The sequence below is a fragment of the Boleophthalmus pectinirostris genome, unplaced genomic scaffold (assembly GCF_026225935.1).
Source record: "Boleophthalmus pectinirostris isolate CB_2022bp ecotype Guang Dong unplaced genomic scaffold, ASM2622593v1 HiC_scaffold_8, whole genome shotgun sequence".
In the NCBI taxonomy this organism is placed as follows: domain Eukaryota; kingdom Metazoa; phylum Chordata; class Actinopteri; order Gobiiformes; family Gobiidae; genus Boleophthalmus; species Boleophthalmus pectinirostris.
Window position 1 is genome coordinate 23629850 of NW_026571515.1, and position 16625 is coordinate 23646474.

General features: G+C 40.5%; 2 protein-coding genes across 3 annotated transcripts; one reads left to right on the forward strand and one right to left on the reverse strand.

Moving 5' to 3' along the window:
• Positions 1-1167: 1167 nt before the first annotated feature.
• Positions 1168-7087, reverse strand: spata2 (spermatogenesis associated 2). Of its 2 annotated transcripts, none has more exons than XM_020929849.2 (3): positions 6941-7087; positions 5301-6152; positions 1168-4938 (listed from the first exon to the last, which is right to left on the reverse strand). In XM_020929849.2, the coding sequence occupies exons 2-3, from the start codon at positions 5649-5651 to the stop codon at positions 3604-3606; spliced, it is 1686 nt and encodes a 561-aa protein (XP_020785508.1). In that variant the 5' UTR covers positions 5652-6152; positions 6941-7087; the 3' UTR covers positions 1168-3603. The 2 variants fall into 2 exon arrangements, with proteins under 2 accessions (XP_020785508.1, XP_055021788.1); XM_055165813.1 differs by lacking the exon at positions 6941-7087 and adding an exon at positions 6710-6899.
• On the forward strand, positions 7051-11830 carry rnf114 (ring finger protein 114). The gene is made up of 7 exons (XM_020929703.2): positions 7051-7169; positions 7427-7660; positions 8643-8793; positions 9683-9789; positions 9974-10088; positions 10160-10267; positions 10351-11830. The coding sequence occupies exons 2-7, from the start codon at positions 7524-7526 to the stop codon at positions 10414-10416; spliced, it is 684 nt and encodes a 227-aa protein (XP_020785362.1). The 5' UTR covers positions 7051-7169; positions 7427-7523; the 3' UTR covers positions 10417-11830.
• Positions 11831-16625: the final 4795 nt, after the last annotated feature.

Genomic DNA, 16625 nt, shown 5'->3' on the forward strand with positions numbered 1-16625 from the left:
TTCTGTCCACCGCTGAAACACAAGACTTTTTATATGGAGGTTTAAAGATGCACTATGTAACTTTTGTTGTGGAGGGTCCCTCACTTGCTCTTCTCCATGGTTATATTTGTTTTGCTTATAACTTTAAATGTTTCTGTGGAGAAATGTACATCTGACCCAAACCAAGTTACTGGTCAGATCTGTGGTTGATGGTTCAAATCAGGAATGCACTGATATGATTCTGGTTTCAGATATCAGTACTGATACTGAAAAATTAGCTGGTTTAAATATGAGCTTCCAAATATCACTTCTGCTGATATCCTGGTTGGGCCTTTAAATTGATAAATTAATTAATAAAGTTATTTTTAGATATTTAGAGGTGATAGTCAGCCCAGGTTTCATAATCTCTGAATTTTATTTGTACAAAGTTGTTCTGTCATTACTTGAGAGATAAATAACAGCTACATAACACATTTGGATGAGTTTTATAATTCTGTTTTCAGTCTCTCACTGATATGGGTTGATATAAGGTATTGGTAGATGCTTAAAGCATCAGTATAAAGATCGGTATCAAAACTGAAAAAACTGAATCGGTGCATCCAGTTAAAATTTGATAGACAGTGTTATGCCCGATCAATGAATAATGCAAGGCATCCAGATTCAGGTCTAATAGAATTAATAGTGTGGCACCAGCTTGGCATTTGCCCCATATTCACCCAGGCCCATTAATCTCCTCAGCACTCCTCCTGTCCTTGCTTGGGCAAAAATATCTTTTGCTTGACCGTGGGTTACTTTTGTATGACCTATTTAGGATCTATAGTTAATTGTAAGGAGACAGTGAAGGTGCAGATGAGACATTCTGTGCTTGATCTGAGTTTAACTAAAATGTGTCACTTTCACTATAAGACACCAATAGCTAATAACTGCAACAATACTATGGGGCTTTGTTGCCCTCTGTTGGTAAACCATAAAATTGCATGTTTCATATAATTTTCTGAAACCTCAAAAACTCAAAGTTGTTATTGGTTGAAAGGGTAAGAAATATATTCAACACTGTGGGTGTTGAATCTAAAGAGGACAGGAACATCATTATTAAATATGTGCAGTATTTTTTCTTGAAGTTACATATTGTTGCAGAATATGTGATGCTTCACCTATGGATGTTTGAAAACACACAGACAAAATAAGTTTTTTTTTTTTTCAGAATTTTATTCTTTAAATTATATTATAAAATCTTTGTTTCAATATATATATATTTTTCACTGATCAACAATTTTGGCTATTTCCCTTTCCACCCCATTTAAGCCCAGATACTGGTAGCAAGTCCATTCCCCTTCACATAGACATTGTGCAATGGTCATCAGTGCCAGTGGAGATGAGGAGTTAGTTTGGGGTGAGAGGAAAAATACAGGGTCAGACCTGAACACAGCATGCCAGGGGAGGGCTTTCTATACATCAACAATATTCCAGAAGTACACAAAGAGGTAAACAGATGATCATTTTCACCATGACTATGTTTGTGGACTAAACCAATTATGTTCCAATGGCTCCATGTGTTTCATGTTTCTAAAAGAACAGAGCTCTTTAGACTTGTCAGCATCAGTGACTCCTATCTAGTGAATGTAAAGAATCTGCACATCAGCAAATCCACCTTAGAAAAGACCCACACACTAGCAGCAGCCCTGAAGCCTGTATAGCCCTTGGTAGCATCCTCCACAGATGTTCAGTCCAGTGATACAGGTCCTGTGGTGTGCAAGTAGGACCACGTCAGTTTGCTCATATCTACAGACACGGCTAAGCTTTAGCAAAACCACATTTCACTATTTGATACAATATTTGTACACCCAGGCAAGCCACGAGAATTAAGTGTTTTTCTCCAATAGCACATTTGTTCTTCATTTGGCAATAAAATCACTCACTGCAAGTTGCAACACGGCTCATGACTTAAACGTCTTGATGCTGGTATGAGTTTGAAATGAGCTGAAATGTGCAACTTAATCACAAAGATTGACTGGTTTAGAAAGGCATCATTAAATTGCACACCTCCCTAAGGTCACTCAAGATTTGTTGATATCCATGTTTGTGTAAGCTAAAGCTGAGCTAAGAACATTAGCCAGCTACATACAGTTGTCCCTTTGTAACCCTTTGTAAGAATACACAAGGAAATAAAGGCTCTGGAGTAAAGAATGGAGAAAGAACAGACATATGACTTCAGACATTAGCTCCAGTAAACTACCACGGGGACAGAGCAGCTTTTAATAACTAGGTGCTGGTTATGTGTAGTGTTGATAACAAAAATGTGTAGTGTTGATAACTGAAAAGTAAAATGCATTATATTAAAATTTAGCAAACTGATTGAAAACTTAATGATGAAACAAATGATTAAAAGCATCAAGCATGTTTGGATTGAAAAAATATATCGGTCGATCCAAATTAAGACTTTTTGGAACCATAAAGAACTATCAAATTTCTATCTAACACAATAATTAAAACCATAACACTTAAATTTGGCTCTCAACTAGATGCTGAGACACATTTCAGACTATTCAAAATATGATATTTTCACTATCCCAGAATATTTAGCTTAGAGCTACATCTCTGTATACAGAGGCGTCTTTGTTCAATAACTAGTGTTTTCAGATGTTTTCAGAACATAATTTCAGGTTTCAGGTTTTTAAACCACTACACCCCAATAAATGTCAATGTTGAAGTCATTTGAGGTAGACAGGAACTGTTCAAGAGACCTTCAATAACTGCCTGAACTAAAATACTTGAATGCTGTGATCTGAGACTCCAGGACACCTCCGGTGAGTTCCTACACTGTAGGGGGCGCCACACCATCATGGACCATGAAGAGGAGAGGGGGATGAGTGTGGGGGCTTGGACCTGACACAAGCGATTTACTAAAGAGTTCAAACCACACATCTCCAGTATCTCAAGTCAACAGCAGCATCAAAACGCAGTCACACAAACAGAAAGGTTCATTTACAAGGCAAACCTCTTTTAACTAGAATATGGCATCTGCTCATTGTCTCATTTCTGTCCTTTGAGATATGACTGAACCCACACAGACAAAGCCCCATGCCTGTTTAACAGTCTCACATGTTCTACAGAATAGATAAAAATATATACTATCCACTTCACTGACTTCCAGTGTATGTTTTCTCAGTAATCCCTAATGTTTTTCAAGTTTAAAAGGGTTTTGTCATAACGCAAGCTCTTCTACACACATACGCATCTTCAAACATTCACACACAGATATATACTATATGTCATTTATATATATTTATATATTAGTAGGATTTGAGCTGAGAAGTTAGGCAAGTATATGTTCATTTGGACAAAATCATTAAAATGAGAAAGACTTCAACTCTTTTCTCTAGTTTCCTTAGAAGAGGACAAGCTTTGAGGGAAGCGCTACAACATCACGACTACTTAAGAGCATGTAGCAGGAACAGAAAAACTACACAGCAGATGGATGTGCAGTGACCAGGCCTTAACAGCAAGAAAAAATGTACAGGAGTTCAAAGGGCTCAGAGAGAGCAGAAATGGGCCAAACCATGGATGACTATAAAAGGCAACAAAGACCTAAAGCAGTAGTGCAGGTTAGCGGGGTACCAGGCTTTACCGGTACACCAGGTGAGATATGGTGCCAGACTTGAAGTTGAGCTGATGGTTGGGCACAAAGCTGTGCTGGGGATTTTTGCGTGTGCACAGGTCCTTGGCATAGAGGCCCATGCAGGAGTCACAGGAAACTTTGGAGCAGTTAACACAGGTGTGTGACGCTCCAGGCTTATTACAGAAGCCGCATCGTGAACCGCCCAAGCTCAGGCGCTCACTGCTGCCCCCCTTTGGTGTCGTCAGCTGGGACACTGACTTAGAGGGAAACAGCTTGGTGGACATCAGGGGTTTGTCCGCCATCTGAGGGTGGGGGTGTGGGTGGGAGTGGGCCAGGGTGAGGGGATGGGGGTGCAGGTGGGAGTGACTGTTTGAATAGACTGAGAGCTTGTCCTTCACTGGGATGTATCCATCCAGGGTGCGGGGGGACTTGGCATGGTACTCCTGCAGACCACAGCACGGAGCTGGGTCCACATCATGACAGGCCCCACACAGGATCATGTCACACCTCTGGCAGGACGCCATGGAGGAGCAGCCCAGACCACAGCCCTGGCACTTCACGCTGCCATGAGGCTTATGCAGCCAGCCGTCCCGTGCGTCTCGGGAAGGGGGTCTAGAGGGGGTCTGCCTCCCCCCGGTCCCACTGCCCCTCTCTGTGTACAAGTCAATCTCATCCAAAGAGGACAAGTGGTAAGAGGAATAAGGGTCAGCTGGAGAGGGTGTTTGGATGGGATAGAAGTCAGCCTCGGGGCTGTAGGAGGGGGGAGCTGCCACAGAGAAGAGAGATGCTGTGTTACTGGGGCGTAAGATTTCGTCCTTTAGGTCCTCCTCTGCATCCACAAACAGTGGTTCCTTCCTCAGACTCAGAGAGGCCTTTAACACCGGTTTGCTGACTGCAGGGTGCCAGTGTCCCGCTCCATCTGTGACGTCCACAGATTTGGAGGGTCTGCTGCCCCGTCTCAGATGGTGTGTGTGGGGTCTCTCGATGTCCAGAGGGCGGACAGAAAGTCGAGCCATGTCCGCCCCAAGGCTGTCTCTTCGCCGCAGCGCCTCAGCGCAGCCCGCAGCGTCGTCCCTGCAGCCTCGGCGCTGCTCCAGAGCATCCATCTCTGATGCCGCGCCGCGCGCCAACGCCACCACCTCACTGAGAAGTCGACACTCGGCCTGGGCCAGGAACAGCTCGAACGCCAGCTGACGGAGGTGATTTGCACCTCCAGGGTGCTCCTGCAAATGGAACTGTGATTCATGGTCACAGGAGTAGCCAATGGTGCGCATTAGTGAGCGGAGTTCAGCATCGGTAATGGCAGACTGCAGATGGTACACGTATGGGCCCGTAAAAGTCTACAAGACATAATTGAAGAGGATTCAGTATAACCACAGAATTTCTAACATCAAAACAACATAATATAGTTCAATAGGTTTAAATGAGTGAATGTGTAATAAAAAGAAAGTTGGATTTTAAGTCAGATATTGTGTTTCAATTCAGTTCAAGTGGTTGTATTATTTAAAAAATAAGTTTAAAAAATGAACTAATCTGTGATAGTACTAATATAGTAATAGTAAGATCAATCCAAGATCTGTTAAGAGGCCATGAGTACATGTTGATTGACAGTAAAGCTACTAGTAGAATGTGGAGTGAAAGAATAATGCAAAATTAATATTTATTATTAATCAACATAGTAGTAAGAATTACAGTAGGTTACCTTGATACACCTGAACTCCTTCTTCCAGGGGAAGAGCAGGAGGTTGGTGCAGATGGTTTCCAAGGTGTGAAAGGCCCTCTCCAGGCTCCGGAGATTGGCTCCTCGGTGGTAGCGCAGTGAGCTCTCCACCACTTCATAGAAGCGTACCATGCGGAAGCGTTGTCCTGGGTCAGGCTGGTAGGCCCCTAACAGGGCAGTCGCTGTTGAGAGAAGAGCTTCACTGTCCTTATGTTTGGCACTGTCCCCGCCTGGCACAGTGCCCACTCCAGCATTTTCAAACCCGTTGTTAAGACGTTTCTCCAAAGCAGCCACATACCTCCGGAAAAGATCCTCTTTAAGCTTGGCATCCATGTCGGCAGCAGACTATTAGTCAGCTGTTGTACTTTTGTGAGAACGCCTCGCCCCTTTCAACATACCCTGCACGGAGATGCTAAATTCATGCACCATCTTGTGTTATCATAATTAACTGCACATACTGGCATTAGCTCAATGGTGACAAGGTTTTAGAGAAGTGGGAGGGATTCAGACTTTAATGTCCACTCAGCAGTACATCATCCACACAAGAGATGCAGTTGTTTCAGTTGGTAGAGCTTGGCTGCAGCATGTATGTGTGAATGCATGTACGCCTTCTTAGAGCCATCTCCTCTGTAAGGTGCTGAAAGCCTGATCTGTTAGCACACAATCAGGCCTATGTAGTGGCAGATGAGCTCAATAAATTATTTTCTTTCTTTCTTCCACAATCAAAATCAGGACGGTTCTGTGGCAGCCATAAGTTTCAGTATGGGCATATTTCAAGGTCATTTAGGAGGAAGATACAGTCATATTAGTGAGGCTCTCCTTGGATCTTGCAAGCTGAAACAAACAAACAAACAAATAACAATGAATGCACTAAGCAAACTTCAACTTTCCACATACATGAAAAGAAAGAACAAATCTAAATCTAATTGGCTCATATATTCCAATAAAAAAGTTCACAACTCCCTGTCCCGACTGAGTCACATTTGTTTTAATTCCCAATTGAGGAGTCATTTGTTTTTAAATGGCCTGCAATTGGTATCAAATAAGGTCACTACGCTGTAAATGCAATCTTTAACCTACATCTTAGTATGCCCTTGCCAGAACCTGTTAATGATTGCTTCATACGCCACATAAATTCTCTTTTGGTTAAATCTTTCATATTTTCTGACGGATGGTTTTCACTGAAGCCTGTCCACATAAATACTTGTCCACACTCTGGCTCTTCATACAGATCGTATCATAGAAGACGAAGGTGCGTTCTGCGGGCTAACCATCTGAAGCCAACACGACTCTAAAAACAGTGTAGTTATTTTTAACGCACAACACACAAGGGAAGTTTAAGAAGCTAGGTAACAGTGAGTATTTTAGTGTACATAAAAGACTAACTTCACCTAACATGATGATATCTGCATGGGCCCCAAACTGAAGCAGTAAACGCCCATCTCAGCAGCGCAGCTAACGCTGCTGCTGAGGTTAGCTGTACGCTCGAGCTTGGTACAAATCTTTGGTGATTTAGGAGGCCAAATGTATGGGTATTATTCCGCGACACGTGTACATACAAATCTAACCCTAGGCCGACTCAGTGATTTTGCAGCACTGTGAGTAGAAACTGAAAATCTTACCTTTAACCAGTGCTAGGCTCGTGTTAGCGACGCCTCCTCAGCTGTTGGAAATTCCCATCTTCCCACTGCGCATGCGCACACCTCTGACAGTTCACCAGCATCAGGAGCCCACGTGCAGAGTCAGCGGCGGCATCGACCCGCAGCGTTACTTCAGCTTATTACATTCACATCACTTTCTTACATTCATTCGTGCTGCTTCGAATTGTCTCTATGGTCTAAATGAGAACAGGTACAAATACTAATGAGTCATGGGCTGCCCATGGTAACGGTTATCTTATAACATAAGCTACTTTTGGATTTGGATTTCTCTTAGCATCAAAATAAGGGTTTTAACTTTATCTTGAGATGAATAGAGGTTTCCTGTCATATCTAGAGGACTCACTATGAATCTAAAGATTGTTTATATGGGGCAAATAGCTCAATTTAGTATTGTAATTACATTATCACTCCTTGGCTCATCATCGGGTGTTTTTGTGCACCTTTTAGCTCCGCCCCTCGCGTTAAACGGAAAGAACCAGGAACTTGTGACGTGACGTCTGTACGAGAGCGGCTGGTGGGGGCTGACAGACAGTGAAGAAAAGAAATGGCGATGCTCGGAGGATTTAGCTCTGCACAGCACAAGAAAAATGCCTCCGACGGGACCGGCGACGTGTCCGAATTCCTCTGCCCCGTGTGTCTGGAAATCTTCGACAGCCCCGTAAGAACACAATGTGGCCATACGTGAGTACATATGATCCGGTTTTCCTTGTAGATTTAGATATGACACGTCTGGGTCTACACTATAGCTGCACAACGGAAATATAACAACAGCGAAAGTGTTTACTGCTAAAATGAAGCTAGAACTCAACGATCTAATCATCTGCTTTTCTTGTGTGAGGCAAAATAATTAGACTTTTACTAGAATGTGACAAAAGGTAATTCAAGCCTGACATTTCGCTTTCAGTTTTGTTTACATCAAAGGAAAGGCATCACTTGGGATTTGTAGTCCAAATCGCAGTGGCGAGAACTCTTTCAGCCTTTCAAAGGACTACAATCCCTGCGCCCTCTTGTGGCTGGGGCATGGCATTTTAACAGGCATTGGCCTGTGTGCGCTATCAGACAGGGGTTATCAACAACGCGGAAATATCAACTTTATTGATCACACTCAGGTGACATGTGATTGTTATACAAAATCAAACTGTGGTCTATAAATACACATCAACTACAGGATTATAATAAATAAGAATCTTGCATAAAACAAACTCAAATTGTCTAAAGTGGCCAACAGCAAATTACATAAATAATGACTGAAAGTTAGCCTTACAGCTGCCTACTCACAAAAAAGAATTAAAAAAATACAGGTTTGATTTTTCAGTAGCATTTTCACTGTATTTACCCCACCCACTTTTGCTTTTGACTACTACTGAGCTGCACTTGTGTTGTTTTGACATTTCCACTGAAGCGGGAATTCCCTTCATTTCCTTCCCTTCAACCTACATTTTAAAGTCTTAACTTTAAAATGAAAGTAAAAGTGGTACAATTAATGGTGGTTCATGTGGCAGCATCCTGAATAAGGTGGATATGAAGAGTGGTGAATTGTGTGTTAAAGGTGGCATTAATAATTATATAGATAGATACAGCATATTATCTGTTATAGTGTGATTAAAGCATAATGTAGCAATGTGTTGATACAAGTGTAATTTCCTGGCTCCTCTGGGCATAGGTTCTGCCATAGCTGTCTGCAGGAGTGTTTGCGCCCTCAGAAGCCTGTGTGTGCAGTGTGCAGGGCTGCTCTGGGACACTGCACTAAAGCTGTTGAGGTGGAGGCCATGATCCAAGCAACTGCAGCAGCGTGTAAAGGGTGTGGAACACAGGTATGTGTGAAACAGCCGCTTGTTCTCATGTGCAAGAGACTCATGATCCCATAACAGTCAGTTTGTTCTGACAACTGGTCAGACAATCCCTGTGCCAGTCTGCATCCACATCAGAAAGCCCAGCTAATGGGAGCCATGAGAAACATTTATGGCTTCCAGGAAATACTCTTACATTATTACTACATGCCACTGAACACCTCACACCTTGAATATTTTACTGCCATTTTGTGCTAATAATAACACTAATTGAATTTATTACACATCTTTAAGACACCTCTGTGATTGTAAGCTGCTGTTGTAGCCACAGCTGCCCTGGGTTAAAATGATGAAAGTGAGACTGCCATTCTGCACTCCCGCCGACCATCACCACTCACTCACATACTTGTCAGTGTGGGTGAAGTCAAGTGTTTTGCCTAGGGACACAAAAGTTTTGGGGCAATAACACTTTTCATTAATTCGAAGCTGCTGACATTCATATAATCACAATTTGAGAAATGAATGAATATAAATATATTAGAAATATATCAAGCGACATTTTCATGTGTAACTGCTATGGGCCTTAAAGCTCCAGTTTAAGCCAAACTCTTGACTATAGGACACACATGCAGCTTTGTTGGTGACACTGTACTTTGTAACAGGTTTGTAATGAAACAGAACTGTGAATGACTATTGTTGTTATACTTTTCTTTAGATAGTAATCAAGTTTACAATTAATTTGTTTGCTTAAAAGTGAAAGAAAACCACAGTGGATAAACAGTGAAATACCTGATTATCCAGTTGTGTTATTATAGAGAAATGTGACTGACACCCCCCACTCTTGCATGCAGTTTAGAAAACCTGTTCTAATTGTAAACCTGTCTCATTTTTGTGTGGTGTCCTCATTCTTTAGGTCGGCCTGTCCCAGATGAGAGCCCACACAGCTAGTTGTTCTAAATTCCAGGAGTACATCGAGGAAGGGGTGAGGACCACTGCCCAGACCCAACCTGCCATCATCAGGTAAAAATGAACAATTCATGACATTGCATTACTACACTGTAGAGTCATTTAAATTGGAAATGTTAGATTTCTTCCCAAACTATTCCAGCACTTAACCAAAATTATATATTATTTTAGCAAATATACTACATTGCATTAAATATTTTTTACTATTAAACTAATATTTACATCTGTTGGTTTCCAGTCCTGTACCAAACCGCTACACCTTTACCTGCCCTTACTGCAACTGCCCTAACCTGGATCAGGATGGTCTGGTGGAGCACTGTACCTCTCAGCATTCTCGGGATAGTCGCCAAGTGGTAAAAATACATTGCATTATTGAACGCTGATGATGACTATGACTGTTGTGTAAACCTGTCTCCTTGTGTAGGTGTGTCCTATCTGTGCCTCTATGCCCTGGGGAGACCCTAACTACAGAAGCGCTGACTTTCTGCAACACCTGAAGATTAGACATACCTTTTCTTATGATACCTTTGTTGTACGTATTTACTATAGTTTATGTTGTATATGCATATTTAATCAGTTGTAACACTGATTCCACTCTTGTGTTTGTTATGACAGGATTACTCCACAGATGAGCACACAATGATTCAGGAGGCTCTACAGCGCTCTCTGCTGGACCACTGAAGAATGGCAGTGGGCCAGATGGAATAAAGCCAGTGATGCTGATGTCTTGTGAGGACAGTGCTGTATCATGAAGGTGGTGATATACTTTACAATGGGAAACAGCTTCACAGAGCTCACCGTTAGGTTTCCACATAATCCTATATAAATGCCAGAATCTGTGGGTTTAGGCCTACACTCTACTGATTTATGATGCTGTGCTTCTGGTATAATAAGTTTTCTCCAGTCTGGTCTGTTGACCTGTTAAATCTTTCCTATGTACATTAATGACATATTGTCATATAGCCAACACTTCAGTGCAATCAGATATCCCCGTTGTCAATACTTGATGTTATAAAAAGGGTGTGACCACTAGGTGGCTTCCAATTGCCAGCAAATGACAAACTTTACTCAGTAAAGGTGTCAAGTAAACTTAAAATTCTATAGTGTACATTGAAATATTCCAGGGCCCACTGCACAGTATGAAGGCAGTTAAAAACAGTCATGAAGAAGATATGACTAACTGCGCAGTACAGGGCTCTGTACGAATATTATTTTTACTTGTTTTTTGTGTTATTTCATGTGTTTTGAAGATGTGCTTTCCACACATTCAGAGATCTACTGGAAAGAATAAATAATATGAGGGTTGAACCAAAGCCAGACAAGGCTGTTTGATTATTGTAACTCCCTTATGTCTTTGTGCCTGCTGGTAGATCTTACTTTTGACTTCCAAATTTCATAGGGCTAACAGTTCATCCCGTGAACCAAGAGAGGCGCCTCAATATTGGGCTTTGGCGTGTAGTGGCCATAAGAGGGCGACAGTGCTCCATGTAACAGCTTCTATCTGTAGCCATAATTAAATATCCATTATCACTCTGTATTTTGGCCACGTTTGTGTTATGTTAAAACTGCCTCTGAAACATCACTCTTTTTTTTTCTCTGGTTTAAAAAGTGATACAGTTGTTTTGTCTGATTCAGAAACACCTCAAAGAGATCCTCACTAATTTAAAACCTTCCAAAATTTTGGCATGTAAACTGATGGGTTTATAACTACTACTTTTCATACAAACTTTTATGTGTATTGTAATGACTTCAAGTTAAAGTTCAATTTCAATACAGCTCTTGGTTTAAAACAGCTGCACTTTAAATCATTTCTTGTAATATAAATAACATACTGGCTCAAATGTATTAGAATACATATATATACACTAATTTGGCATTTATTTAGTCTGTTCAAATTCAATTGGGACCTGTAAAACGTTTGAATTTTTTTCCTAAAATGCATTTAAACTGAACAGTTAAATAATAAACTAACAAATATCTTCCCACAGTCTTTTTATTTTTTTTGTGATACACTTGTATGGAATGATCATATGCGATACACATCACATACCTGTTTTTGTTTTACTGTCTAAAAATAAATCATAATATGGCAGAACTTTCCTTTGTCCATTTATCATCAATCGTTTTTGTTGGTGACGTTATTCTTTGCTGGTGCGACTCACATTCTCTGCTGTCAAGGCGCTAAATCCTGATAAATTAAACTTCTTTAATTATTTAAACCCTGGCCCTCACAAATCAGGAGCAGTGATTTATACGTGTGTGTGTACGAGACATGGGGGGAACACTCAGCTGTGATGGATGACACCACTGTGCACCAGCAGTTTAAAACCAAGCTAATGTTGCAGCCTATGACAATTCAAACACGGATCTCAAGGTGTTGAGTAAATTGCTAAGAAATTGTAAAGATTTATTTATTTGTTATTTTAACTTAATAGGCATTGTTAGTGGCACAGAGGCTGTGATTACATGCACATTCCAAAGTTGAATTATAATCAGATTTTTGGAGCTAAAAAAAATGATAATGCAATGTTAACATCAAAACCAGCAGATTTATTCCTGATCATGTCCATCTGATTACTCACGCCAAACTGTGCAGTTTGCATGGCATTTAAGTAAATTTAAGGAACTAAAAATCAGATATTAATTGTAACTGTTGCCAGTGATCTCAATATTCTGAGGGGAAGAAAAACATCATTTCAAAATGTAATAAAACAAGATAATGCTAACTGGTCTCTTTCAGTTAGTTAATAGTTAACCACTTTCTTATTTTCTAAATAGACATTGTACTCAGTGCCCCAACTTCTTTTCCATTTGTGACAATACACTTCCCACTAGATATCTGCATGTTTTTGCTTACACACGTTTAATGAACTTCATTGCCTTACTCTACTACTGATTCTGAATTTGAAGAAGTTATGTTGTTTCTACAAAGACTTTAGACAATGTAAGATCTCATATTATGTTAAAAATCATAACCAGGTTTTCTTTGTTAGAAGCAGTGTCGTGTCATATTAACACTGCATGTGCAATGTGTTTGATGTAAAGAGGACATTATCATGAAAGCTTAGGCCTTTGGTGTGCATTGTCCGCAGGGAGATATCAAATGCTCTTATATGTGTAATTACACTGGCTAAAGAACATAATACTCATACACCTTCCTCTATTGAGAATCACCAACTTTCTTGATCTTGTCCCCCCTCCCCTCTTTCTTTTAACCTCTTTTTCTTCTCTTTATTTCCCCACGCGGTCTGCTTTTCGCTCTGGGCTGATCGTGTGGAGACGGTGTGAGAACTAACGAGATCCTCGAGGTGCTCTTGGGCAGGAAGGAAGTTGCACCCAAAACACGAGAGATCCAAGTCTTTCTTGTCTATTTGGTGGCAGTGCTTTAAGCGTGTGTGTGCGTGTGTGTGTGTGAGGAGGGGAGGGGGGTGCAAGGTGGGGAATAGGAATGAGGAAGAGAGAGGGGCGAAAAGGGAAAAGAAAGAACACATTGAATAAAAATTTCATAAAGTTCAGCGTGTGGTTTCTTTGATGCGAGCGGTAAGAACAGAGTCTGCAGGCTTCGAACAGGCAGCAATTAAAGCGACATGTTCCCCCAGGCCAAATACAAGAGGCACAAGGAGGTGGCTGCTCTCTCAAGTAGATTATCACCACAGACAATACACAAATCTGTGCTCTGAATAAGTGCCCCATTTTACCTGACACATCGGAGGCAACATGTCAATACATCCATGGAAGAGGTACTGTTCCTCAGAAGCCTCGTGTATAAGCCTTCCGATCCAGATTAACAATAATTATAATGCACTGGATTTATATTTCACTTTCTGGACACTCAAAGATGCTTTACAGAGTGTTATTCATTTGCTCCACACTTGGACACGGTAAGCACTATTGTAGCCATAGCTGCCCTGAGACAGACTGACGGACTGCCAATCTGTGCCATTAGCCCCTACGACCACCACCAGCTCACTCACACACACCACACTCATACTAAACAATGTGGGTAAAGTGTCTTGCCTAAGGACACAACGGAAGTTTCCACTAGAGCCACTGCAGCCCCTCAGTGGCACCTGGTATTCCCAGCCGTAGACACTTTATTGATCCCAAAGGAAATTCAAAGTACCAACCAAACCTGGCCTGTTGACCAGATCAGGCACTGACAAGCAGAGTAAAAAAACAACGTAAGCATATACTTTACTATAACTATATATATATCTATATATATATATATATATATATATATATATATATATATATATATATATATATATACACACATATGTGTGTGTGTGTGTGTGTGTGTGTAGTTCTGTGGAAGACTGTTGATTTTCTAACAGTTCAAAGGGCTGGTTGGAGACTGCAACTTTGGGCCTAAGGTGGGAAACTAGTTTATCTCAAAAACATTTATACCCTGACATGACAATAGACAAATATCCTATTGCCTTACTTACATAGTCACTCTGGGCCATTCAGAAATATATCTTGAGTACAGGGCTTAGGATCGAATGTAAAAAACAAAACAAAACAGTAATTATTAGCAAAATTCACTATCTTTGTAAGAGTGCAAAGCACGCACAGAGATGCATTAGACAAAAAACTAAAATGGTAACTAAAAGAGCTCCACTGAGAGTATCCACAGAAGACTGACCACAATAAGTCCAAAATATTATACCAAAAACTGAATTTGAACAACCCCAGAAAATCTCTAAACTATTTTGGTTATGGGTAGTGATGTTTCCGCAAGATCAGCGACACCTGAATAAAACATTAAAACCTGTTGCTGTTTATAGATCAAGGCTAAATGTGAAATGCTTTAATGAAGATAACTCTTTAAACCTGTCTCTCCTGGTTTGGTTTTGCTGAAGTAGGTATCTGAGCAGAGGTGTGGGGCGTGTAAGAGGAGCGCTGGGGATTCGTGTGCTGTAAAATTCCTCAAAGTCAGGAGAAACAGGAAGAGCGGGATCCTCGGCACAGTGGGTCCGACCTCTGTGATGGGCGGGGGGGTGGAGAGGGGAGAGTGCCAGTGGGCTTCCCTCACATCAACCTTGGCACTGCACCAGTCTCTTCTGCTTCAGAACTGTGAACAGACACCTAACACAACCACTCACACACACATATACACACACACACATTACATTCAAGTCTAGGTGTGGGATGATACTGAAATTTGCTGTCACGATTATCACGGCCAAAATAATTGTGATTAACAATTATATCACAATAATTATTAAAGTTGCTGACAGTTTAAAAATGTTATGGCTATCAATATTATAATTTAATGTTATGAATAAGTTTCATATTTAAACTGCTAACCTTAAATGTTAATAGTAATGTACTTTCTTACAAGTGAAAAGAACAATCATCTAGAGATCACCATGGTTAAGTAGTGTTTTTACACATTTTTATCATGATAAACAATATGTTTGTTTATTGTCCAGTCCCTACTCGAGTATAAAGGAAGTACTTAATTATGTCTGCAACTAACACAGTACAACTGACCAATAAAATAATAAATACTTGATAAGTACTTTCTTTGATTGCTAAGAATACAAAACAACAATGAGGTAATGATAAATTTGTAACATAATGTAACATTTGTAACATAATTTGATCTCATAATCTCAGTTAGAAACAGGGGGGAGCATGTGCAGGACTATGTGTAATCCACAGATTTTGAAAGAACTTTCCAAACATAAAATCCACATCTTTTGAATAATTATATTGGACATGAGTCCACAATCTTGGCTTTCAAGTGCCATCAATCACACCTTTGTAACAAAAAAAACCCAACACTTTTGTAGAGCCAGTAATTACCGAATTAACCACAACATAATATCTGCAATCCCACAGTTAAAACACATGTGAACAGTGCTGTAGTTCAAATTAAAACTTAAGGCAGTTGCAAATACTGTGGTGTCATAGCATGATCTAAACTACCAGTAAGTTTAAAGATGGCTTAGATTATTTAAAAATATTCCTTTATACTGTCGGTTGTATTGTATATTCATTATTGCCGTATGAATTGCTACTGTATCCTGAGGTCACTGTTATCAAAGTCTGTGATAGGTTTTGCAGTTTCATAGAAAGATAAAACCCTCCTAATTTTTGAAATGTTCAAAATAATGTCATGTTATTTTTGATTTACAATTACAATTTGAACTGCCTGTTTTTCAAATACATTTTACTGTACTGTTTTACTGTTCATCCCAAGAGCTTTGTTGACTATAAAAGTTCTCAAAGTATTAAGATCAGTCAAACATTACAACACAACTTTATCTTCCTATATTTCTAAAACCATAAGTTCTATCAAGGGATTTGCTAATGATCACATCCTCACTTACTTACTTATTTATTTATTTGAATTCCACAAAGCCGCTGTACTAATATTTGCGAGTTTTGCCCTCAGAGGTGCCAGTGTCCCTCGTGTACGTGCATGTTGAGTTAATATGTGCCCCTCACAATGGGATAACAGAGCCATGGAGGCAAATGGATGTGAGTTTTACCCCTCGCCGTACCCCTGTAGACCAACTAACGCTGTGATTGAGTGTGTGCGCGAGACAGCCAGGCCCAGGGCTATTATTCTCCCATTAATTTTTCCATTTGAAATCAAACCTCAGCGGGCGGCCATGGGGGAGTCAGAGAGAGGGAGGGAGGGCGGGGAGGAGCAGCCTTATGGGGAGGTGCAGAGGCAGAAGTGACCAACAGGGGAGGCAATTTGGCTTTAGATAGAACTTACACGGGCCTGTTTCAATAGTGCAAAGTTTTTATCATTTCTAGTTTTTAAAAGTTAGATTAGTTTATTTTATTATTGGTAGTTAAAAACCACATTCGAAAAACATGTGCAAACAGCTCGAAGTGGACCGTGAGATATTAAAAACAACCTGAACAAA

Excerpts from the sequence above, each read along its gene's own strand:
- rnf114 (XM_020929703.2), top strand. The coding sequence starts at position 7,524 with ATGGCGATGCTCGGAGGATTTAGCTCTGCACAGCACAAGAAAAATGCC. Across the intron at positions 10,089-10,159 it reads CTCGGGATAGTCGCCAAGTG|GTGTGTCCTATCTGTGCCTC; the intron begins GTAAAAATACAT and ends CTCCTTGTGTAG. Across the intron at positions 10,268-10,350 it reads TTTCTTATGATACCTTTGTT|GATTACTCCACAGATGAGCA; the intron begins GTACGTATTTAC and ends TTGTTATGACAG.
- spata2 (XM_020929849.2), bottom strand. The coding sequence starts at position 5,651 with ATGGATGCCAAGCTTAAAGAGGATCTTTTCCGGAGGTATGTGGCTGCT. Across the intron at positions 4,939-5,300 it reads AGGAGTTCAGGTGTATCAAG|ACTTTTACGGGCCCATACGT; the intron begins GTAACCTACTGT and ends TATGTCTTGTAG.